Below are 25743 nucleotides of genomic sequence, written 5' to 3'. Positions count from 1 at the left end.
CAAAACTCTATTTAAAAAATCAGCCAATTGGTCTACAGATGCTTCAAAGTGTTTTTGGAAGACTAGAAACTATTTGTTTTACCCTGCAGAATAAGAAAATTATGCAGTTACTTAACTTGAATTCACACTTATTCCGCAAACATGGAATATTTCCTTGTGAAAATGGCAAACCCGTGTCAGATCGCAACCTGTAGCTTAGTGTGGACTCTCTAAAAAGACAAGAAAACATCCACAAGGTCCAAATAGTATATAATGTTTAGGGCTTCCCAAAGAATCACGAGTTTTTTCAAGCAGTGCGACACATAATATGTTAGGGGAGGGAGTTACAATGATGTTTGTTCGAAATCAGAAGGAATGCCACGGATGCTACATAATCATAAAAATTATTAATATTCTGTTTATTATACCAGTGCCATATATCTTTTTTTTAATTTTTTATTTTATTTTATTTTTTTTTCATTTTTTTTTTGAAATTTATGTTATGTTAAATCAGAATGGTAAACCTTTAATATTTTTGCACAAATATTCAAAATTGTATGTAGATAATTATTTTATGAAGTTATAATTAAGGATGTCCCATTTATAAATTACATTCATGACCCGTTTTCTTAACTAACGCTCTTTTTATTCTATATCATATCTGACACACACCTGTTTTACTGCACCATTTATTTTTTTATTCACATAGTTACTTTTCTTATGTTTTGTTTCTTTTCTTTTTTTTTAAAAAAAAACTATGAAAGTTTCTTAACACTTCTAAAGTAAATAAACGATTGAAAGTGTTCTTTACTAACTTATGAAAATATATTTGTTGTTAATCTACAGTATAGGTCTATATAGATATAACTGCAACCAACGTTTCCAGAAAATAATAAAGAAGTGCAATGTTGTTGAATTGATGAAGTTTAAAATGAGTTTTTAAACATTGTAAGATCTTATACTTAAATGAAAAATGAGCGTTATATTTTTAGGTGCATTTTAGCTATTAGAACTGTAAAATTGTTGTAAAATGCTAAACCTATTTAAACGGAATTTACATTTTTCGGGAAAACAATATTTTCGCCAATTAAGCAAACTGCACAACTGTAACAATTTACGAAGTACCGCCGGTACACAAACTTCCGGTCACCAACTTCCGACTTTGCCACATCAACAATGGAATCGTTGTACAATATTCCCTTTTCTGTGTTAGAATGTCCACGGTTAAGGTTAAAGAAGCCGACGTGGATCAAGCAACCCTCTGCGATGACAATGTTTGCAATTGTCTTGCTGTCATATTTTCTTGTGACAGGAGGTAATCATTATTTGATTAAACTTTGGGTAGTCGGACTATTTCTCTCCCTTACCAGTTCCTGCCCTGACGTTTCCTCCTTGACGGTTCTCTCCCTATTTTTGGGGGAGAACTGTCTGCATATTTGCAAATAAGCAGACAGTTCCTCCCCTTTTTTATTTTTGATAATATGAAATAAGGCAAAGCCTATGAACAGGGAAGTCTTTAAGAAATTACTTTTATTCTTTCTGTTTTAAAGGTGTCATTCGGTAATATGAAAAAGGCAAAGCCTCAAAGCGAGCTCGATGTTTTTTTTACGTGAAATAGTATGAAATAATCGCTCATTTTTATTTCAAATGCAGTAACGAGTGCGTGTGACGTCACACGTACTGTGTTAAAATATTGCTCCGCCCCTGTCGTGAAATGAATAGCGAGTTTTGAAAACGTTGATAAAATTTTGTTTATTTTATTTCACTCTATAATTTTTCAAGCGAAATAAAGATTATTTAAAGTGAATTAAATGTAAAACTTAAAACGTTTGCGACATTAAAATAGCGTACTTGATTTGTTTGTTTTGCACGTGCTGTTTGGCGCTACATTGTGACGTCAGGTAAACAATACTTTAAACGTCTGTACAGCATTAACGACTGAATAAAAGATATTGGTGTTTGGTTTCATTTTCTTAGTTAGACAATTTTCTTTCATTCTAGATAGTTTTCACAACAAAATTCAACAAAAAATTGTTTTTATTTATCAGATTTCAAACAAAATGGCGCCTTCGATTTTTATTTTTTATACACAGCTTCCGTTATTCTGGTTCCCTGTCCAATAATGGTTCCCATAGACGTGCGCAGGTGACCAGTCTACACATCTGTTTTCAGTCAGAATTCCTCAGTTTTTATCGTTATCTTTAATTTTGAAAGGTTGCGATGTGTCCAATTCGGTACTTTGGACGAAAGTTTTCAAAACCATCACTTTGCAGGTACTCGCGTTACCGTAAAGCTGGCTTTGTGAGCAGGCCCTTCGGGCCAGCTCGTCGAGCTCGCTATTACATGCACCGCTTCCTTTTTCACTCAGAACACTCCACGTTTAATATGAAATTAGGTGCTACCTATGGCGCGGAAGGCTCTTATGATTTAGGATTTAAGCATAACATGTTTAGTGTACATGTTAACCAGATCTATCATGCAATTCGTCAATAAGTAAATGCAGATATTTTGTACGGTAAACAGAAACGAATAAATTGGTGGTGTTCACGCTATCATAGGAAGAGGGACCACTTCGCATGCGTCGGTGTTTGGAAAATCCTGTCCGCCATTTTCTGTTAAAATCTTTAATCTCATCTGTTGTTTTTACGTTACTTTTATGTGCTAATTTATCAAAAAAGATTTAAAAGTAACTTTTTACATTTATCATTGTTACTATAGTTCTTATGAATGAAATAAATTTTTATTTTCTGATTTTGTACATCATTCTAACACCGAAATTTTATTTAGCTATTATTCTTATTTAGCTATAGCTTATTTCTGCTAGCAATTGTCTGAATTATGTAGACGCTCATTAAAAGCACTGTGATATCTATATTTAGCTCAAAAGGATTTCAAAATGGCGGCGCCCTGTTAACTAAGGATTTTTTCACAGCTAATTAGGTATAGGATACATATTTTTTTTGAAATTTTAATTTACTTTTAATTTGATTTTATTTGAACTGATACGCGTCATACATGTTATCTAAGAGCACTACACCCTCGCAGGGCCTTTGGCCCCGCTCAGACTTTCTGCGTATTATTGAAGTATTTAGATGTGTAATTAACATGATAAATGGGCAAGTTTATTATTAGCCTGCTCACAAAGCGAGCTTTACGGTAACGTGAGTACCTGCTAAGTGATGGTTTTGAAAACTTTCGTCCGGAGTATCGAATTGGACACATCACAACTTTTCGAATTACAAGATAACGATAAAAGCCGATGTACTCTGATTGCAAACAGAAGCGTAGACTGGTGTCCTGGGCACTTAAATAGGAACCATAATAGAAAGGGGGAACCAGAATAAACAAAAGCAGTGTGTAAAATACCGAATGACAATTTTAAAACAGAAAATGTAAAATAAAAATGAACGATTGTTTTAAACTAACTTATGTTAAAACAAAATCGAGCTCGCTAAAATTGAGGCTTTGCCTTTTCCATATTAGGTATAGAATTCTATATATGTATTTTTTAATTGTTTTTTTATTTGATTTTCTTTTAAATATACACATGTAGTCTATAGCCGGGCAAGTGAAAAAAGTTTATCAAACCCGCCCGACTGGGCAAGTGAGATTCTCCAGATCCAAAATGCAAAGTTTCCCTTAACATTTATAAAGGATGTTTTTCAGTAAACAATCCACCTGCAGAGGACTTTTCAATCGTAACACCTATTAAAGGAAAACCAAAAATCACATCCTGGCTTAAAGAACAAAACTTTACCGAATTGTATGATGAATTCATTAATGCTTCCCCCTTCCCTAATGAGAACAGCATTTGACAATGCTTTGTACATACGAGTTTAGTAAAGTTTTATTCTTAGCAATAAGACGGATTCCGTAGCCGAGTGCGTTTAAATATGACTGAAATAAGTATTCAGGCTATGTCCAAGGTTATATATTAAAAGCATGAAAATTATAATGAACAGTATATAATTAATAAAGCCAGTTAAACTGATAATGACCAGTAAAAATCAAAATTAATGTTAAGAACAATTAAAACAAAACAAAAATGTCATATCTTGCTTGTTATAAAAATTAAGGTATTAAGGTGTAGAACAATTTAAAACTTTCTTGCATATCAGACTGGCGTTTCCGTTAGTTTTACCCATGCCGGAAATTTCATCTGGCATGGGGGGTTCCAGATGAGTCGCGTGCTCTACAATGGCACGATAAAGATGACGTCATTTTACCGTTATGAATGATTTTGTAATTCATACGCTGTTGAATGAAAGTAGTTACGGTTGTAATGATATAAATTTTCATTGAAAATAAAGATAAAGAATTTAAAATATAATGGAATATGGTAGAATATGCAAGAAAAAATATCTGACATATATTTGCGGTTCGGATCGGAATATCCGTCCCTCGGTCACCCGCCCATGGGCGGGTCACCTCGGGACGGATATTCCGATCCGAACCGCAAAATATGACAGATATTATTATTCTCGGCTCTGTCTAACTTAAATATTTACCTTGGTTACCGGTAATTAAATTTCTTAACTAGTTTTTAGTTAAAAACAGACCGTCCCTTTTAATTGATAAACAATTGACAGCCCTAACAACAAGTAGGCCAGCTTAAAATCAATTAGCCCAAACCTTAATTATGATTTTTGTAAAGATCAATAACAATTTTCTAAAAAAAAATTTTTTCTTCATTCAGCTTATTAAGAATTCTCCATCTCACACAATCCTTTATTTTGTAGCATTTTAAGTCATTTTGAAAATTTCCACGTTGTGATTATGTGACTTGTTCAAACAAAATGTTCACTACATGTCATAATTGTGGGTTTTAAATGCCCCTTTAATTCTAATGAATTGAACATAAGTGCCTTTCTTTTCATTCTGGGAACAAGCTAGGCATAGTATAACAAGTTTATGTTTGATTTATTCCAGGCATTATCTATGATGTTATTGTAGAGCCACCTAGTATTGGTTCCACCACGGATGAAAGAGGGAATTCTAAACCTGTAAGTTCAATTATACATGATATTTATAGACTTTTAACTGTTCTTTTTTTTCCCGGGGGGGGGGGGGTGGTTAGGGTTCAGTTAGCTTTGAATAGGATCATTTTTGATAGACTTATGAATTAGAAATATTTTAGATTTTCCTAGTACAAACAAACTTACAGCAACAGATTTGAAAATAAGCACAAAAGGCTAATATTTTGTAAATGGCACCATGTAGCTCAAATGGCATTGGAAAACCTGTTAGTGCCAGGTAATTGCCTACAACTCAAGGCTCTTTAATTATCAGTGTTGGATCTTGATCTAATTTATAGTTGTGGCTCAGCTTCTTAAAAATCAACCCTCAGTTAGCCAGTATTGACATAGATTTAAGTTTATAATTTCTTCAATTTTCAGGTAGCCTTTATGCCTTACAGAGTAAATGGTCAATATATAATGGAGGGGTTAGCGTCTAGTTTCCTATTCACCCTCGGAGGGCTCGGTTTTGTTATTCTCGACCAGACAAATTCACCAGTGATGCCTAAGCTTAATAGGATACTGCTATTCTGCGTAGGATTTGCGTCCATTCTTATCTCATTCTTTATGTGCAGAGTTTTTATGAGAATGAAATTACCGTAAGTACTTTAGTTGTTATTTAAATTTTATCTAATTACATTAAAATGCAACTACTGCAATTGTACTGTTGTACATGTACATGTGCAATTCTTCAACTTGCCAATATGGAATAATGTTTACAATATAGTACATCAGGCATGCAGGAACTTTGATGTGAAGTCCAATCCCATATAAAGTCATGTTACATTACAAACATGTCGCTTTTACCCTTTTTTATTAGCTCACCTGTCACAAAGTCACATGATGAGCTTTTGTGATTGCTTTTTGTCTGTCGTCCTTCTGTCCCTAAACTTTTACTTTAAACGACATCTTCTCATAAACCGCAAAGCCAATTTCATTCAAACTTCACAGGAATGTTCCTTTGGTAACCAAAAGTGTTCAAAGAATTTAATTCCATGCAGAACTCTGGTTGCCATGGCAACGGAAAGTAAAAACTTAAAAATCTTCTTTTAAAATTCCCTAAGAGCTAGAGCTTAAATATTTGACATGAAAAAATCATCTAGTCAGTGTCTACCAAGTTTGTTCAAATTAAAGCCCTGTGGTCAAAATTGGCCCCACCGGGGGTCATTGATTTTCCTTATATGTCTATAGTATAAACTTGAAACATCATCTTTTAAAAAATACAAATAGCTAGAGCTTAGATATTAAGCATGAAACATCTTCTAGTGGGTGTCTACCAAGTTTTTTTCAAATAAAAGCCATGAGATTAAAATTGGCTTGGCCCCAGGGATCATTGTTTTTCCCTAAAAACTTAAAAATCTTCTTTTAAAAAACCCTTAGTCTGCTAGAGCTTAAATATTTAGCATGAAACATCTTCTAATTGGTGCCTACCAAGTTTGCTCAAATAAAGGCCCTGGGGTTAAAACATGGCCCACCTGGGGTCATTTGTAACTTATACAGGGCTAGCACTGGCAGATTTTTTCTTTGAGCCAATTTTTCGCGGCGAAAATTGCGTGCCTGTATTTTATTTTCAAGAAGGCAACAGGCAATGGTACTGCAAAATAACCAGAATTCAATTGTCAGACTTATTTATAGCATTAGTTCATATATGGAACACCTTAAAAAGGCATGAGATATTTAAAAAAAAACAACATAAACTACATGTATATCCAACTTTATTTTGGTAGCTACATTTTAATCACTTTAAAACTGATCATAAAAGCTTGCAGCTCAGTAGCTATAAGAATAACATTTTCCAGGCTAATTTGGTCAGCAATCAAAGTTAGTGGCATGACAGTGACATCAGAACCACATGTGCTGCTTCAGCTTGCTTGGTTAATGCCAAAGATTTGGTTTGAGGACTATCTGTATCTGAAATTATAAAAACAGAAACATTTGAGAGTAAGAAGAATAATTATTAATGAAGAAAAGAATATTGAAAAGTTCTAAACTAAACATAATTCTGGAAAAAAAAGCCAACTATTCATTATAAGAGTAAAGTGATTAGCATAAGTTTCCTAAAAATATGTTGTATGCTTCTTGACTTTTCCATAAACATTTCACAGCCATTTGTAAATGAATGCTCCAGATAGAGGTTATGTACAAAATAAGGTGATTTTTTTTTCAGGAATACTAATTGTCAAATATACTCCTTGTCAAATTTATGCTTTTTTTGGAGCCATTACTAGGTCAGATTTAATTTGCAATTTAAAAAAAACAACTTCTATTCTATAACTCTTAATTCCTTTGATCTTTTTATCAACAACAATAAAATTATATGAATGCAAACTTACCGTAAAGTCGTATATTTCATAACCAAACTGTCGATATGATTGGCGATAATCTTAAGATGCCGCTGGTTATTGTTTCATATTGAATTTAAAGACCAATTATCCAGTGCACATTCAACAATTCACACCAATTAGTGTCATATTTATCAGCTGATAAACATGTAAACATACCATGAGGTCAGTGTATTAGACTGTGTTACTGTTTATAACGATATTTTATTTGGAAGGGAAGTAACAAATATAGACCAGTCAATGACCCCACAAAAAGGAGACTGTGTCGCAGAGTTTTGTGATAAGAAGCGGTAAAGCGGAAGTTGTAAATGGAAAACCAAATGTGTACTTTTCCATTCTTAAAATAGCAAATGCTAAATTTAGACTGGATATTCCAAAAGTTATACTTTTCGTAAGTTGGAGCCAATCATGATTTTCTTGAGCCAATTTAATAATTTTGGAGCCAATTTGCTCATTGGCTTCTGCCAGCGCGAGCCCTGCTTATATGTGTATAGTAAAAACTTAAAAAACTTCTTTTAAAAAACCCAAAGAACTAGAGTTTAGATAGTTAGCATGAAATATCTTCTAGTGAGTGTCCACCAAGTTTGTTTGAATAAAAGTCCCTGGGTTAAAATTGACCTGCCCCAGCGACCTTTATACAGATGAGCGTTTTCAGGGCCATCATGGCCCTCTTGTTTTGAGTATGTAATAAAAAGAATATCACTATATCTTCATTCACTAGATTTTTCGAATGAGTTAAATGAAATTTTACATGTATAATGCAGGCCTCTGGACAGCATAATATTATTTGACACAATCAGCATGAGATTCTACACTGGCTTAAAGGCCCATTATGCATTAGAAATGCATTTTTTTTTCTCAAAAGATTTTTATATTTTGTGTACTTTCATAGTTTCCGAAAATTACTCATGAGCCAATTATCTCAATCACCTTTTTCCTCTGTTGCATTTAGTCAATTAGTACATTTATAGTGATTCAGTATTTTGTATGGAAGTCAAAATTCTATTTTGTTGACATCTTGCTACTTTTATGACAAATAATGTAATACGCCCTACTTTTAAACTCACCTGTCACAAAGTGATAAGGTAGGCTTTTTTGTCCTCTGTTCTGTAAAGTTTTATTGTACACAACATCTCCTCATAAACCGGAAAACCAACTTTACACCTTTAAAAATTATTAAAAGAATTTTATTCAATACAGAACTCTGGTTGCCATGGCAACCCAAAGAAAAAACTGAAAATTTTTTTTTTTTAAAAACCAAAAAGCTAGGGCTTAGATATTTGGCATGAAACATCTTCTAGTGAGTGTCTACAAAGTTTGTTGAAATAAAAGCCCGGGGGTCATTGATTTTCCTTATATGTATATTTACATGCCCCAGCTGATCCGTTTAAAAAAAATTTTTATCATTTAAAGGGAGACACAGGCAAAATGGTCATTCCTTAGTTTTGAACTTTTTCATTCCTAATTTTGTAAATGCCCTCAAAATGAATATATTAGACAGTCAAAGGAACAAAACTTTTCTCAATATAAAGAATAAAATGGTGGTTTCCTAACCTGACCCGCGTGGGTCAGGTTAGAGCGCTAGGATTTCACAAAAGTTGTCACAGTGAACTCTGGAAACGTTAAAGAACATGTCAAATGAGTGATTTTGACTTGTTTTTATCATACAAGATCCACAGTATCTGTTAATGTACCTTCAAGGATTTGTTCAAGTCACCTGACTTGTTTTAAAACTATTCGGTGATTCTATTGGCGTCTAAATTTTGTTCAACATATATAGATATATTTATGTTTCAAATCCAAAATATATAGAATTTAAAGAGAAATTCATGCTGAAACATTTAGAAATGTCATTTTAGCGCAAGTTGAGTACAAAAGATCATTTTAATATTTTTATGCCCCCGCCATGTAATGGCCGGGGCATATAGTGTTACCCTGTTCCGTCATTCTGTCCTTCCGTCCTTCCATCCTTCCGTCCTTTCCGTCCTTCCGTCATTCTGTCATTCTGTCATCATCAGTTTCCGTTCATTATCTTAAGAACGGTTGCACACATTCAACTCAAATTTGACATATGGATATATCATGAGAAAATACAGGTCAAGTTCGAATTTGGTCTTTGTTCGATGATTTTTGGCAGAGTTATGCCCCTTTTACTTTGAAAATTATATGAAATTTTCAGTTTCCGTTCATTATCTCCCCAACGGTACAACACATTCAACTCAAACTTGACATATGGATATGTCATGAGAAAATACAGGCCAAGTACGAATTTGGTCATGGTTCGATGATTTTTGGCAGAGTTATACCCCTTTTACTTTGAAAATAATATGAAATATCAGTTTCCGTTCATTATCTCCCCAACGGTACAACACATTCAACTCAAACTTGACATATAGATATGTCATGAGAAAATACAGGTCAAGTTCGAATTTGGTCATGGTTCGATGATTTTTGGCAGAGTTATGCCCCTTTTACTTTGAAAATTATATGAAATTTTCAGTTTCTGTTCATTATCTCCCCAACGGTACAACACATTCAACTCAAACTTGACATATGGATATGTCATGAGAAAATACAGGTCAAGTTCGAATTTGGTCATGGTTCGATGATTTTTGGCAGAGTTATGCCCCTTTTACTTTGAAAATAATATGAAATTTTCAGCTTCCTTTCAAATTCTCCCCAACGGTACAACACATTCAACTCAAACTTAACATATGGATATGTCATGAGAAAATACAGGTCAAGTTCAAATTTGGTCATGGTTTGATGATTTTTGGCAGAGTTATGCCCCTTTTACTTTGAAAATAATATGAAATTTTCAGTTTCCGTTCATTATCTCCCCAAAGGTACAACACATTCAAATCAAACTTGACATATGGATGCGTCAAAGGAATGCCCAAGCCAAGTTCGAATTTGGTCATGGTTTAATGATTTTTGGCAGACTAATGCCCCTTTCACTTTGAAAATAATACGAAATTTACAGTTTCTGTTCATTTCTACCCAACAGTGTTACATATTCAACTTAAATTTGACATATAGATATGTCAAAGGAATGGGCAGGTCAAGTTGGAATTTGGTCATGGTTTGATGATTTTTTTGGCAGAGTTATGTCCCTTTCACTTTGAAAATAATATAGATACATCTCAGGAATAAGCAGTTTAAGTTTGAATTTGGTTGTGGTTCAATGATTTTAGACAAACTTATCTTTCCTGAATGTAGGAAAAATTTTGAACTATCAGTTTCAGCACTCATACTTTTTGCCATTATTTTGGCTACAAATATGCAATATGCTATTTTTAAAAGGTTAAGACTGAATAATTTCAGTGCCTTGAACAGTGTATGAAAATGGTTTGTGTTAACATTGAAAAGTTTTAAGGGCTTTGAACTTAAAATGAAAAAAAAAATTAATGGACCATCTGAAATTTTGGCTGCATGCGGGGGCATCCGTGGCATGATGACACATTTCTAGTTGTCATTATTTTGCCTGAATATCCCTTTAAGGTTTTTGAACCTCAGTGGAGTTCCTTTAAAAAGATCTTCCTTATAAAACCCAATAGCTAGAGCTTAGGTATTAAGCATGAAACATCTTCCAGTGAGTGTCTACCAAGTTTGTTCAAATAAGAGTCCAGGGGTAATGTTCAAATAAGAGTCCTGGGGTAAAAATTGGCCCTGCCTAAGGGGGTCCTTGATTTTCCTAATATGTGTATAGAAAAAAAATCTTCTTTTAAAAAACCAAAGAGCTAGAGCTAAGATATTAAACATGAAAAATCTTCTAATGGGTGTTCACCAAGTTTGTTCAAATAAAAGCCCTGGGACAAAATTGGAACCGCCCAAGGGGTTTTTGATTTTTCCCTGTAATATGTATATTTTAAAAACTTAAAAAAATCTTTTTAAAAACCCAAAGAACTAGAGCTTAGATATTTAGCATGTAACATCTTCAAGTGAGTGTCGACCAAGTTTGTTCAAATGTAAGCCCTGGGGTCAAAATTGACCCCTCCCGGTGGTGTGGAGTTATGGCCCTTTTAATTATATAAAAGGCCTCTATTAAAGAAAAATGCTCCCAATCCTAGATGTCATTTAGTATCACTAGGGTAATAAAGATAAACATTTTTCACACGGATTTCTTGATTGGATTTTCCCAAATGGAAATATAATTTTTGATTACTCAAACAAATACTACAAATTCACTTATATTCGTGGGCATGAAATTTCATGGTTTTATCAAAACGGGCATTTTGGTGGGTTCTTAAATTCGTGGATTTTCAATTTCTTGTAAAAAAATAAAATAACCTAATGCAAAGTAATCTTACACTTTATAGCCCCGCATGTACATATCATAACGTATCACACAGCACTTGTTAATAAATTTAATCCTTGCCTTTGGGCATCCATTACACAAAAATCGGCAGAAAAGCGCCAATGCATGTTTGTAATGTATAGAATAGAGACATGGCAAGAAGTATTTGTTGGGATAAAATTTCGTCAGATCTAAAATTTGTGGATTGAACCACCAACGAAAACCACGAAAATTTGTGCCCCACGAATAATAATGATTTTACAGTATACACTTGAGCGCAAATTCCCCACTTTTGGGGTGCTCTTGTTGTATGATATGGCTGTTTATAGAAATATTATGTAACTATATATAGAAATATGTCACTGTACATGTGTACAGAATTTGAAAGATATTGTCATATATTGTAAGACGTATGTACAATTTGTATATAGGAAAAATTTGACATATATAGAATTAAGCTACTAATTATAGAAATATGTTACTATTATTAGAAAGATGTTGCAATATTTAGAAATATTTCCTATATATGGAAACATTGTTTCCATAATTTTATGGAAAGGTGATTAATTTAGAATTTTCTTTTTTGTTTCAGAGGTTACCTACAGTCATAGAGAAGTCTCCAAATATTAAGAGTACCATCAACTTATCTTAACAGCTTTAATAAACATTTGTAATAATTTATCTTATAAAACTTGAAAAAAGGGGGTTCTGCCAACTGTTCATGTCTGAATTGAGCACAGAGAGACACACAGAATTTTTTTAAGCTTCTTTGTGTGTCAGAATGCCGTCAAAAATAATGATGAGAATTTACCTTTTTCGTTATTCCATTACTATAATATATGAATTCCATGTTAACATTATTTTATAAAGTAAAGTAGGTTATTATATGAAATTATGTTCAAATTGTTTTAGAGATTTAAAGTAAGAAAAGGAAAACTACATGTAAATTATTGGAATTTAACAATTAACTGGAACAACTTTTGTCAAATTTTAGTATATTTCAATTTAGCTTTGTTTTTATCATTTGTTTTGATCGGAAATTTTGTAGTTAGAATATTTTGTATGTTTTCTGGCTGTATGAGTAGAATGATAATTTAAGATTTGACTTTTCTCTTTATAAGATGATTGAATGTGAATGTTAAATTGTTTTTACATGGAGAATTCTTTATGTATAACAGTATATAATGTAGAAAAAAATAAAAGATATGTTTTATAATAAAGCTTTGTTATTTCTTGTAGCAGTGATAATCGCTACTTAACTGCAGAGGTTAGTGGGTTTGATTGATCTATGGTTGAGTTTTACAAGATGTAAGAAACAATTCACTCTTGCCCGGAGATTATCACCAGAAATGTCAATAATGAATAAAAGCTTTGATCACCAGGTCAAATCAAAGGAAAACCTTGGTAACATTTGTGATTTGATCTCCGTTAAAATGTCAGAATTTGTATCAATGTAATATACAAGCGAGTTTGAATATAGGTTAACTCTTAATCCAAAAGTAGGTCACTAGGTAAAAATCGAAACCTTGTACACACTCTAGAGGTCACATTTTTGATTTGATAATGTTTATTTTATTGATATCTTAAATAAGTTCGAATTTAAGTTATCTCTGGACGAAAACTATTCATTATCAAAAATATTTTAACACCCATGGGGTCACAATTTAGATCTGACCCTTATTTGCGGTCAAAGCTCTAGTTATTGTATCAATGATATACGTACTGGTCGTCTTTGGTCAAATACAAGGTCTTGTAAAATAAAACCTGAGCAATTAGACTAAGATGACAACTGGAGTTGTCTCTCAAATCCATCTTAGAGTTGAATTCGTAGTGTCTTTACCAAAAGCGCTGGTCCTTATCAACCACAGGAGATTCCACACTAAGAATGAACCGGTGGTAACCCTACCATTCGCGTTTTCAATATAATTTACTTCAAACGTTTTCCTTTGAATCCGCAAGTTGTCTCCTGACTTCAGAACTGCCAACTGGCGTTCTGCAATAAACAATTAGTACTACCTCCTGCACCCAACATGTATGTTATCTAAGCGTGGTCACCTGAACAGACCTTAAGGGCATTCCCTCGAATTGAACTTTTATCCTGAATTACAAATTTGCGTTGTAATATGACCTTCTTTGTTGGGGCGACGTCCGATCCATAACAAATCAATTTACGTTGTCCCCATTTTCCCTACCCATTGCCTCATCTCTTTTATTCGGCTTTAATGCCTTGAATCCGCCATTAATGTCATTTGTCCGCCATTTGCATTGTCTCGTGTGAATCAACCTTTAAGGTAGTCACCATAATCCAGTATTGCCTTTCTATCAATTGTATAATCAACTTTATACTAATTGTCCGCAGACTACACCACTGTTGTCTTTCCTTGAACCCATCTTTGGCCTTTCTTGCCAACTGAATCAACAATAAGCATTGTCTAAGAAATCCACCATTGACATTATCATGAATCTACGATTGCGAAAAAAGCATTGGCATAAAACACACCATTGGCGTGTTGGCTGAAACCACCATAAGCAGCTTCCCTTGAATTTACGAATGGCGTTGTCACATGATTACACAATTAGCATTGTACATAGAATCAAACTTTTTTGTAATCATGCCCTAAATTCGCCTAAGCGACACTTTCCTCTACAACCTATTTGAATGGTAGTCTCATAAGTCTGATATTAGAAATGTCCCTTAAATTCAAAATTGAGAAATTCAATATTCTCCTAATCCACTATTGGCTCTACTAAAACTAAAAGGTCTAATACGCCTTTCCGATTTATCGATCCGGATGATAAATCTTGCATTATTGCTTTCAAATTTCTCTGCATAAAGATTTTTAAAACAACAATGCACGCAAAAAATTCCTCAACTTCATTTCAGCATTGTGGGGAAAAAGTCGGGCAATAGATTAAATAATGACACTCTTAATGACTGGCCTGGAAGATGTGAACTTGCATGCCTAAGATAACTAAAATCCCATGATGAATTTATATACAAGCGTCAGCTTCTGTTTTTGACTGCATGTACTCTGAGTTTTTATTTTTCTTCTCACTGCATAATGTTACGTCCGTGAAGAAATCTATATACTTTAAACATTATCAAAACTCATTTAAAGATGATTAAGGTCTAAAAAAGACCTTTACCATTGGCATCTAGATCTATATTTAATGCAAAAATAACGTGATAATCTACTAAGTGACGTTCAAGTTAGAACTAAAAAGAGTTGAAACTTGAAAGTAGATATTCAAGTCTAATGTGTAATTCACACTGAGTTTAGTTTATAGATAATAAGGTAAAGGGATGTGAATTATTGGAGCATCAAATACGTGCCATTTATAATAAAATGCCATTTTTATTGGTATGAGTAAATTGCAATAAAAAATAAAATAGTAACAATTCATATGAATAAATTTGTACAAAAAACTGAAGCAAGTGATTAAAATTGTAATGGCACATTATAAATAAATTAACAAAATAATAACCCAAACAATAAATTCCAAAATGATACAATACAATGCATGTCATTCAGCTTCAGCTTTAAGATTACCGCCTCCGTGGTCGGGGGTTAGAGTCGATGACTTCCAATCCACTTACCTCTCTGGCGTGGGTTCGATCCCCGGGAGATGCTTTGGTAGTTTAGCGCGGAGGAAGGTTGTCTAGTACTGGTGTAACTCTCCAGGAACGATGGTTAGGAAACTACCCGCCTATATAACTGAAATACTGTTGGGAAAAAGCGTAAAATGAAACAAACAAACAAACAAATCAGCTTTAAGCTTAAAAAGATTCTACACAGATTTAGATTTAGAATCGTGAACAGTAAACATCTAAAATGTGGAACAAAAATGGAAACCTTAAAGGTTCGAATCAAGCAGAAATGAAATGTGTTGCAAATAAAGCTTGAAATAATCAATTTTTAAATGCAGATGAAACTGCATTGCCATACTACTAATAAAATACACAATTCATTTAATTTAGCTTTAGACTTAAGTGTCTTGCAACAACATTCAGCACAGTTACATGATATTGTATAATTCCAAAATAGTCATGAACAGAAAAACAAGAGGGCCATGATGGCCCTAGATCGCTCACCTGAATTATCAAACTCATCCAAACAATTACCTAGACAAGCATTCTGACCAAGTCTCATGACAGGCGAGTCAAAAATGTGACCACTACAGTGTTAACAAGGATTATCCATATTTGAGCAGTGCGACCTAGTTTTTTACCCAGGTGACACATATTCAAACTTGACCTAGAAATCATCAAAACAAACTTTCAGACCAATTTCCAGGATACTTGGATCAAAACAGTAGCAACTAGAGTGTTAACAAGATTTTTCTATTTTTAGCTCCGGTGACCTAGTTTCACATGCGATTTCGAACTCATCCAAGCAATTACCTAGACAAACATCCTGACCAAGTTTGATGATAATTGAGTCGAAAATGTGACCACTAGAATGTTAACAAGGTTTTTCCATATTTGGGCGGTGTGACCTAGTTTTTCATCCAAGATGACCCATTGTTCGATCTTGACTTAGAAATCATCAAAACAAACTTTCAGACCAATTAACAGAATATTTGGATCACAACAGTAGCCACTAGAGTGTTAACAAGATTTTTTTCTATTTTTAGCTCCTGTGACCTAGTTTTTCATCCGAAATGTCCCATGTTCGATTTATTCCCAGCAATGACCTAGACAAGTTTCCTGACCAAGTTTGATGACAATTGAGTCAAAATTGTGACCACTAGAGTGTTAACAAGGTTTTTCTATTTTTAGCTCCTGTGACCTAGTTTTTCATCCGAGATGACCCATGTTCGAACTCATCCGAGCTATCACCTAGACAAGCATCTTGATCAAGTTTGATGATGATTGATGCAAAAATGTGACCGCTAAAGTGTTAACAAGGTTTTTCTATTTTTAGCTCTGGTGACCTACTTTTTCATCCGAGATGACCCATGTTCGAACTCATCCAAGCTATCAACTAGATAAGCATCCTGACCAAGTTTGATGATGATTGATGCAAAAATGTGACCACTAGAGTGTTCACAAGGTTTTTCTATTTATAGCTCCGGTGACCTAGTTTTTCATCCGAGATGACCCATATTCGAACTCATCCGAGCTATTATCTAAACAAGCATCCTGACAAAGTTTGATGATGATTGGGTCAAAAATGTGACCACTAGAGTGTTCACAAGGTTTTTCTATTTTTAGCTCCTGTGACCTAGTTTTTCATCAGAGATGACCCATGTTCGAACTCATCCAAGCAATTGACTAGACAAGCATTCTGACCAAGTTTGATGATGATTGGTTCAAAAATGTGACCACTATTGTGTTCACAAGGTTTTTCTATTTATAGCTCCTGTGACCTACTTTTTCATCCGAGATGACCCATGTTCGAACTCATCCAAGCTATCACCTAGACAAACATCCTGACCAAGTTTGATGATGATTGGGTCAAAAATGTGACCTCTAGAGTGTTCACAAGGTTTTTCTATTTTTAGCTCTTGTGACCTAGTTTTTCATCCGAGATGACCCATGTTCGAACTCATCCGAGCTTTCAACTAGATAAGCATCCTGACCAAGTTTGATGATGATTGAGGCAAAAATGCGACCGCTAGAGTGTTCACAAGTAATTGTGGACGGCCGGACGGACGACGGACGACGGACGACGGACATTCACCGATCCTAAAAGCTCACCCTGAGCAAGCTCAGGTGAGCTAAAAATTAAAATGTAGAAAAAAAATAGAATCCTTAAAGGTTCGAATCAGAAAAAAATGAAAATTGTTTTCCATTTATCAGTTTTTAATGGCAGTTGAAATTGAAATTCCCAATTATTCATTGTTATTCCAAAGTAATAACAAATAACGGAATACGTTTATTTTAGCTTTTAAGGTTCTAGCAACAACAATCAACACAAATACATGATATTGTAAAGTTAAAAACAAATAAACAGAAAAAGTCTAATATGTAGAAATAAGGAAACCTTAAAGGTTCGAATCAAGCAGGAATAAAAAAATGTTTTCAAGTAAAGAATAAAATAATCTATTTTTAAATGCAGTTGAAACTGCAATTCCAAAGTAGTAACAAAAACAACACAATATATTTCATTTAGCTTTAAACTCATAAAGTGTCTAGCATCCACATACAGCACAGATACATGATATTGTATAATTCTTAAATAAGTGAACAAAAAAAAATCTAAAATATACATTGTAGAAGGTTCCAAGCACAGAAATGAAATTTGTTGCAAATAAAGCTTGAAATAATCAGTCTTTAAAGGCAGATGAAACTGCAATTCCAAAGTAATAACAATTACACAACAAATTAAATTTCATTTACCTCGGTCCAAACAACAACAAGCAACACAGATACATGATATTGTATAATAATTCCAAAATAAGTGAACAGAAAAAATCTAAAATGTAGAAAAAATGGAAACCTTAAAGATATTCGAGTCAGGAAGAAATGAAAATTGTTGCAATAAAACTTAAAATAATCATTTTATAAAGGTTGTCGGTTCAAGTTTAGTTTTCGTGTTTTTTTTTTTTAAATTCAAGGCCCAAAAGGGCATCTGACAAATAACATATAACAACCACATGATTAACAAAAAAATTATAACAAAACAACAAATAATGTAAGAATATCATTTTCAGTTTGTGGGGGAGAATAATGAAATACAATGGGACTAGAAAGTGATATGAAACATAACATAAATATAACAAAAGATTTGCAACATTCACAAAGTTAATCTATTTTCAAAGTAATAAGGTTAGTAAGTGTAATAGCAATAGAAAAATTGGTTTACAAATATTTATTCAACATAACATTTAGCATGCGAACAATATTTACAAAATACATTTTGGGATTAGGCAGATAGCAATAAAGGTTATGAGTGTCCATTCCAAAATACTATGTTTAAAACGTAGCTTCTTAAAATTTCTTCCTAATATAAAGCGGCAAAATTTTCTGTTGGAAAAAACTAAGTATTTTCAGTAATTTATCTTAGAAAAGCGCATCACATCACTGCAATTAAGCCTTTCAAAGCAGCGTCCCGAGAGATATTTATAACGTGCCAGTGACGTTCGTTGCTAAAAATAGAAGATCGAAACGACTTACCTTAAAAAAATAACATATATAACTTTTAGAAAACCTGATGGCCGCTTTATGATTCATACACCTAAATTTACGTTAACGCAATAGCTAAGATTATATTGTAAAAGTTCTGAATATTTCACAAATTTATACATTTTACCGGTATTATGCCTTAGAAATGCTATCTTTTTTATTTCTCAAAACTTTTTTACTTTTTGGTACAGTTTCCACAAAATAATTTAAAGACGCTGACTAATTATGCTGATTATGTAAACCATCTATTGCTGATTTTGTAATGTTTGCAATTGGTTTAATTATAGTGAATAAGTATTTTATATGGAAGTCGAAATATACTACTTTATTTACATTTTGCTACCTTTACAATAAATTACTACATGTTCAGCACTATTTTCCTCAGGAGATAAACACCTTACATGCTCTTAATCCATAAATTATCAAATTAAAAAAAATAAGAAATATGGATTCCTGAACTGCACAATAATTGTCAAAATTTTCAAATATCAAATATGAGCATAATATATATCTCTTTAATTTTTTTATCCAATTCAGTTTACTCCAACATAAAGAATCCAAAACATCTAGCTGTCTAACAGCTTAGCACTCAGTCAGGAACCAGTTGTTCCAAACAGTGGTTAATGATACCCAACGGACAAAATCATTATCTTATGGCTAAAAATTGTCAGTTGGATAAAGTCTGTCGAAGTACAAAGGCTACCGTGATTGTCATCATCAGACCTTTTGGTTACCTTGATATGACAAATGAAGAATTTGAAATAAGCAGCTTTTCTTGTGTCGATACGATGGCGATTTTAACACCCATGACAAGCATCGCTGTTGTCCTAATAGAAATAATGAGTAATAGAAACACGGGAATTTAGAAAACTATATGTTAATATAAATATAATATGAATTGTTTAACATATTGCTTGAATAAATGACTCAAACGAATTTCCTTCAATAACCCTTTTATTACATAATCTGACCAATTGAAATCAACAAAGAAGGGCGGAATTCAATGAATGCATCCCCCAACACAGGACAACCGGCAGAGCCAAGCAGGACATCAAACAGGACAACACACACGGGCATAAAAAAACGGACGAAATGTCTTTATAAAATAGTATTGTCACCAAAAACGTAATTGAAACTTCACCATCAATATTAGTCCGGAACACTACCGAGAGTGATATAGATATTCTGTCAGATCGTATTTGTGCATCTGATACATAGAAAATAATATAGAATAAATGTACAGGTATTTCATAAAAACACATGCTACCTAGTCACGATTCACCCATCCCGGATCTTCACTCTGTGACCGTACACTAGCAAGCTCGTCATGGACGAATTCTATGAAATGAAAGAAACACATTATCTAAAACAAAACAACTCACTAAATATACCTAAAGAACAATCAAGTCAAAATCAAACCAATTAAACTTTCAGACTCGTCCTATCAAGTCTGGGCATGAGACGTACATAACATATCAGATGCCTTGAAGGCATTGCCTTCCCTCCAGCACCGGCTTTTAAAGCGTTATTTATCCATATTTACTTAGTTAAACACTATGAAGTTTTCCTATCCGATAACTAACAAATGACTGCGAAGTCAGTGAGTGATCATATTAGTGTCCATAAGCTGCAAATGTGTTTGTTCTAATTTTGTCGTGCATTGTGCGTGTGAGATTTTAGGGGGGTGCATTAAGATAAAACATTAAGGAGTCATAATGATGGCATAATTAATTTCATCATGCACAAACTTGTATATAAATTAAAAAATTGTTATGTTACCTAAATTTTCAGAATCGTTTTCTGACCGCTCCCTTGGTTTCAAATGACCTCGTTGACCTTTAAACCCGCCATTAGATTCACAGTAGTCTAGAAAACTTTAACAAAAATATTAGTTTTAGACTGTTAAATAAAAGAAAATATAATTTTAAGGTTAGTGACGAAGAATCACAATAAAGTCCACTGCGGATACAACGAGACCGTCGGGACTTCGCATGGTTCCTCATTATAGCTGGGTCTCGTGTAGATAAAATCTTTAACAAATGGCTGTATCATGAAATAACGTTAAAATACGTAAAAGGGACTCCACTGAGGTTTAAAAGCCTAAAAACATAACATTTGAATTTCTCACATAGATGAGCTGGGGCACTTTAAACAGAAATATGTGCAAAGATAGTTAAGAAATATACTTTAAAATAAATTGAAAATCGTATTTTTATGCTTTTCTTAGCCCGATTTAAGTGAAAAGCGTTTAAATGCTTTTCATTTTGGGTCACTTTTTTACAATTTTGAATAATTATTCTGAAAAAAAATACGAAGTGCGCAAAATGATCTGAAATTTTGCAAAAATTAGTGGTCTAAACCTACATCAAATGATACATTTATCTGGAAAAAATATTTTCGTCCGATCATGTCATAAAACCTCAGTGGTGTCTCTTTAATAAAAGAAATCATATATCCGGCTTAATTTTGAATGATGTTGGTAAATAATCCAAAGCTTTTTCATGGTCTGTTTGTTAATTTTTCAGCGAATAAAAATAATTAAATGTTGATCCATTTGATATAATAATTTAGTAATACCAATTACAGAGATAACACGTTCGAATATCATTACACTTAAATTTGATCATTGAAAAAAGCCACGAAATTCACAATTAATAGCAGCAGATACATCATTTTGGTTAAAACAAACTTATCACCAAGCATAAGATTGAATGAAAACAACATATACATGTACTTCTACCGTTCATAAATTCTATACAAAATATTTCATTTGATACGGGTGTATAACATTTTACAATTGAAGGCGTGAAACATAATGACTCTGGCGTGGGTTCGATCTCCGGGAGATGCTTTGGTAGTTTAGCGCGGAGGAAGGTAGTCTAGTACTGGTGTAACTCTCTAGGAACGATGGTTAGGAAACTATCCGCCTATATGACTGAAATACTGTTGGGAAAAGGCGTAAAATGAAACAAACAAACAAACAAAAGAAACATAATGAAGTATTCACAATACTAACTTTATGATACCTAAATACTACCTTTTATTACATATGACCTACCTCTTCCAGTTGTCATCATTTTCCAATATCATTGGATTACCAATTACAATAAGAAGCGATCTTGCTCTAGTCAATGCAACATTAAAACGCTGAAAATGTCACAAAAAGGGTATTAAAGGTTTTTTACACGCAGATAAATAATATCCTATTAAAAATCGGAAATATTTTTATTACACAATCATAATGTACAGTCCTTTGAAGAGAAGATCTGTCGAAAGAACAGAAAAACAAAGATAACAACAAATACTCGTACACGATGTTGAAAATCGCAACGAGGTAATGTAAAGTGCAATATTTCTGACGCCCCAACCCCTAGCACAGGCTTAAACGGTTTGTCCTCATAACTAAAGATATCAATGATACCAAAGAAGCAGAATGTATATCAACAGGATACAGTACGGTAAGTCAAACTATTCATTGTCTTTCAACATTGAACAAAATCTGCTCTGGTGTCCGATTTCTAGTTAACAATTCAAAGGTGAGGATGTAAATGATGCAATAAACAACGCTTTTAGTTTTCACTAGATGGCATAGTGGGGTTCTAGTAATTAATTTAAACATTTATCTGTTGCCTTTTGAATTTATTTAATGACAAACACATATTGTATTTGGGGAAAAAGATGTAAATTAACTTTTTATTCAGAAATTACCAACAATTAAAATATTAATAAAATAAGCGGGCGAGATCCATTTTTCTGAATAATGTCTAAAAACTACATTAGTATCGGTATATCGTCACTAATTCTTTATACTATGTTTAGTTATACCTTTGGGTTTTTAACAAAACCGAGACGATGTTCAACGTCCTTCTGGACATAGTTTTGGCTGCTTCGTACAGTTGATATGATGATGACCTTGAACTCTTGACCTTGAAACTCCTCTACCGAGCCTATCATAATCTTCTCTTGATTGACATCAAAATTCTTCTTTTGAATCATTTCTCGTATCTTTGCCACCTTATCAAAAGATAAAGCTTAAAACAATAGAAGTAAGTACTAATAATAAAAAACACACGATTCTACTCGTAATTGTACATTTTTAGTTTCCACTATGAATATCTGGAAAAACGCGATTTCTCGAAAGCACAGGCAATCGGTGCGTGGCTAGGATAGTATACATGTACATGACCACGCCCACTTATTTTTTTTATAAATATTTTTTTTTCTTATTCATAAAATATTTTTTTTATTCAAAATGTTTTTAAAATATCTTATTTTCAATAAATCAACAAAGAAAATTTGTTTTTAAAAAAATTCATCCATATATACTATTAATATAGTAAAGGTAGAAAGGTTCTTTTAAAAAACCCTCAGATCTAGACCTTAGATATTTGGCATGAAACATTTTCTAATGAGTGTCTACCAAGTTTGTTCAAATAAAAGCCCTGGGGTCAAAATTGGCCCCGCCCCAGGGGGTCTTTGATTTTCCCTATATGCATATAGTAAAAACTTAAAATATCTTCTTTTAAAGAACCCAAAGAGCTAGAGCTAAGATATTTAGCATGAAACATCTTCTAATGAGTGTCTACCAAGTTTGTTCAAATAAAAGCCCTGGGGTCAAAATTGGCCCCGCCCCAGGGGGTCATTGATTTTCCCTATATGCATAGAGTAAAAACTTAAAATATCTTCTTTTAAAGAACTCAAAAAGTTTGAGCTAAAATCTTTAGCATGAAACATGTTCTAATGGGTGTCTATCAAGTTTGGTCAAATAAAAGCTCTGGGGTCAAAATTGGCCCCGCCCCGGGGGTCATTGATTTTCCTTTTATGTGTATAGCAAAATCTTAAAAAATCTTCTTTGAAAAAACCCAAATAGCTAGAGTTTAGATATTAAGCATGAAACATCTTCTAGTGAGTGTCTACCAAGTTTGTTCAAATAAAAGCCCTGGGTACAAAATTGGCTTCGCCCCAGGGGGTCTTTGATTTTCCCTATATGCATATAGTAAAAACTTAAAATATCTTCTTTTAAAGAACACAAAGAGCTAGAGCTAAGATATTTAGCATGAAACATTTTCTAATGAGTGTCTACCAAGTTTGTTCAAATAAAAGCCCTGGGGTCAAAATTGGCCCCGCCCCAGGGGTCATTGATTTTCCCTATATGCATATAGTAAAACTTAAAAATCTTCTTTTAAAGAACTCAAAGAGCTAGAGCTAAGATATTTAGCATGAAACATCTTCTAATTAGTGTTTACCAAGTTTGTTCAATTAAAAGCCCTGGGGTCAAAATTGGCCCCGCCCCAGGGGGTCATTGATTTTCCTTATATGTATATAGCAAAAACTTAAAAAAATCGTCTTTGAAAAAACCCAAATAGCTGGAGTTTAGATATTAAGCATGAAACATCTTCTAGTGAGTGTCTACAAAGTTTGTTCAAATAAAAGCCCTGGAGTCAAAATTGGCCCCGCCCCGGGTGTTATTGATTTTCCTTATATTTGTATAGCAAAAACTTAAAAATCTTCGTTGAAAAAACCCAAATAGCTGGAGTTTAGATATTAAGCATAAAACATCTTCTCGTAATTGTCTACAAATTTTGTTCAAATAAAAGCCCTGGGTCAAAATTTGTTCTGCCCCAGGGTGTCATTGGTTTTAACTATATGTGTATAGTAAAAACTTAAAAAATCTTTTTCTAAAAAAAAAACCAATGAGCTAGAGCTTAGATGTATAGCATGAAACATCTTCTTATGGGTGTCTACCAAGTTTGTTCAAATAAAAGCCCTTGGGTTTAAATTGGCCCTGCTGGGGGGGGGCGGAAGGAGGGGGATAGATCGTTGTTTTTCATTATATGTTTGTAGTAAAAACTTAACATCGTAAAACATCTTCTAATGGGTGTCTTCCAAGTTTGTTCAAATAAAAGCCCTGGGGTTTAAACTGGCCCCGCTCCGGGTACCTTTATACAGGTGAGCGACCTCAGGGCCATCATGACCCTCTTGTTTTAATTAGTCTTTCATCACTGGGAGGGATGCAGATTGAAATGAGCACGAAGATCGGAAAGCTGAATGAAAATGTGTTAAGGAGTATGAAAATAAATATATTAAAACATCTATTCTTATCTTTTCTTTCAGGATGTTTTTTTTAGCAATATTGTCTACTTTAACCTGTTTTCTTAAGGGCATATTGATGCCAAATCTTTTTGCCTAATTTAAAAGACCCCACCTCTGGCTTTCCCTTCAGTTAAAAGCGGCAGGTATTTTCCACTTAAAACCTTCCCCTGTAAGTTGTAATAAATTAAATTATTTGACCCAAAATTTAAGAGTATTTTAGGTTTTTTATCACATAAACAGTGGCCAGGAGTTTAAAAAACCATTCCCAATAAAGCGTATTACACTTAGTGTAATGAACACTTTTGACGTGACGTTCATTTGCGCTATATAGAACAATAGCTTTAAAAGTGCGCTATTGTTAGGCCTTTAGCACTATAGCGCGTCTTTGAAAAATTTATCTTTTTTTCCCATTTTACTGTTTTTATTTTATTATGCGTAAATAGAATTTCATTGTGTAGATTTCATTATAAAAGTTTTTGAATCTCGTTGAATAAAACAATATTTCTCGCCAGAAGGGGCTCGCATATACATTTTATTCAACTCGTCATAAAAATTTAGTATTAAACTACACCGTATCCAATATTCCTCTTTAATTTATATTTGTATATAGTTTGGAGGACCTTTCTGTTGAAAATGGGTTCAGGGTGAAAATTGATACATATAATGAAAAGTGCGTTTAATGGGGAGTGCGGGTATTAGTTACCCGCACTCCAGAGAACATGCCCATTGATGGCTCATTTTTGCTTGGTTTACATATTTGTGACGAACAGGAGAAAGGGAAAGCGACAGAAATGTCATATTCCGATGTTCGTTCATGGTTCATTTTTGCCGGGGTTTCATATTTGTGACAACAGGGAACGTGATTTTATGTTTGACTATGATACAAAG

The 25743-nt window shown here is 33.4% G+C and overlaps 2 protein-coding genes and 1 long non-coding RNA gene across 3 annotated transcripts; 1 reads left to right on the top strand and 2 right to left on the bottom strand.

The window, feature by feature from the left end:
* The first annotated feature begins 1096 nt into the window (after nucleotides 1-1096).
* LOC132716950 (oligosaccharyltransferase complex subunit ostc-B-like) lies at nucleotides 1097-12488 on the top strand. Its single transcript, XM_060700294.1, has 4 exons — nucleotides 1097-1294; nucleotides 4909-4982; nucleotides 5376-5593; nucleotides 12226-12488. Exons 1-4 carry the CDS (start codon nucleotides 1156-1158, stop codon nucleotides 12242-12244), a joined length of 450 nt encoding a protein of 149 aa, XP_060556277.1. The 5' UTR covers nucleotides 1097-1155; the 3' UTR covers nucleotides 12245-12488.
* Nucleotides 6693-8227, bottom strand: LOC132716951 (uncharacterized). The gene is made up of 2 exons (XR_009623888.1): nucleotides 7328-8227; nucleotides 6693-6905 (listed from the first exon to the last, which is right to left on the bottom strand). It is a non-coding gene; the product is annotated as an uncharacterized LOC132716951 (long non-coding RNA).
* A 2570-nt stretch (nucleotides 12489-15058) lies between the features above and the next one.
* Nucleotides 15059-22813, bottom strand: LOC132716949 (putative helicase MOV-10). Its single transcript, XM_060700293.1, has 5 exons — nucleotides 22588-22813; nucleotides 21821-21909; nucleotides 20542-20636; nucleotides 20030-20100; nucleotides 15059-19589 (listed from the first exon to the last, which is right to left on the bottom strand). The coding sequence occupies exons 1-4, from the start codon at nucleotides 22756-22758 to the stop codon at nucleotides 20030-20032; spliced, it is 426 nt and encodes a 141-aa protein (XP_060556276.1). The 5' UTR covers nucleotides 22759-22813; the 3' UTR covers nucleotides 15059-19589.
* Between the last annotated feature and the right edge of the window lie 2930 nt (nucleotides 22814-25743).

The sequence above is a fragment of the Ruditapes philippinarum genome, unplaced genomic scaffold (assembly GCF_026571515.1).
Source record: "Ruditapes philippinarum isolate M1 unplaced genomic scaffold, ASM2657151v2 ctg1431_1_1_1_1, whole genome shotgun sequence".
Classification (NCBI taxonomy): domain Eukaryota; kingdom Metazoa; phylum Mollusca; class Bivalvia; order Venerida; family Veneridae; genus Ruditapes; species Ruditapes philippinarum.
Note: the sequence above shows the minus strand (reverse complement) of the source record. Positions and strands in the feature narration are given on the sequence as shown.

What these genes read in the sequence shown, in the direction of transcription:
- LOC132716950 (XM_060700294.1), top strand. Translation starts at nt 1,156, where the DNA reads ATGGAATCGTTGTACAATATTCCCTTTTCTGTGTTAGAATGTCCACGG. An exon ending in ATATTTTCTTGTGACAGGAG is followed by an intron (nt 1,295 to 4,908) that starts GTAATCATTATT and finishes GATTTATTCCAG; the next exon opens with GCATTATCTATGATGTTATT. An exon ending in AAAGAGGGAATTCTAAACCT is followed by an intron (nt 4,983 to 5,375) that starts GTAAGTTCAATT and finishes TTCAATTTTCAG; the next exon opens with GTAGCCTTTATGCCTTACAG.
- LOC132716949 (XM_060700293.1), bottom strand. Translation starts at nt 22,758, where the DNA reads ATGATTCAAAAGAAGAATTTTGATGTCAATCAAGAGAAGATTATGATA. An exon ending in GTTTTGTTAAAAACCCAAAG is followed by an intron (nt 21,910 to 22,587) that starts GTATAACTAAAC and finishes TGACATTTTCAG; the next exon opens with CGTTTTAATGTTGCATTGAC. An exon ending in AATGATGACAACTGGAAGAG is followed by an intron (nt 20,637 to 21,820) that starts GTAGGTCATATG and finishes TTTTTGTTAAAG; the next exon opens with TTTTCTAGACTACTGTGAAT.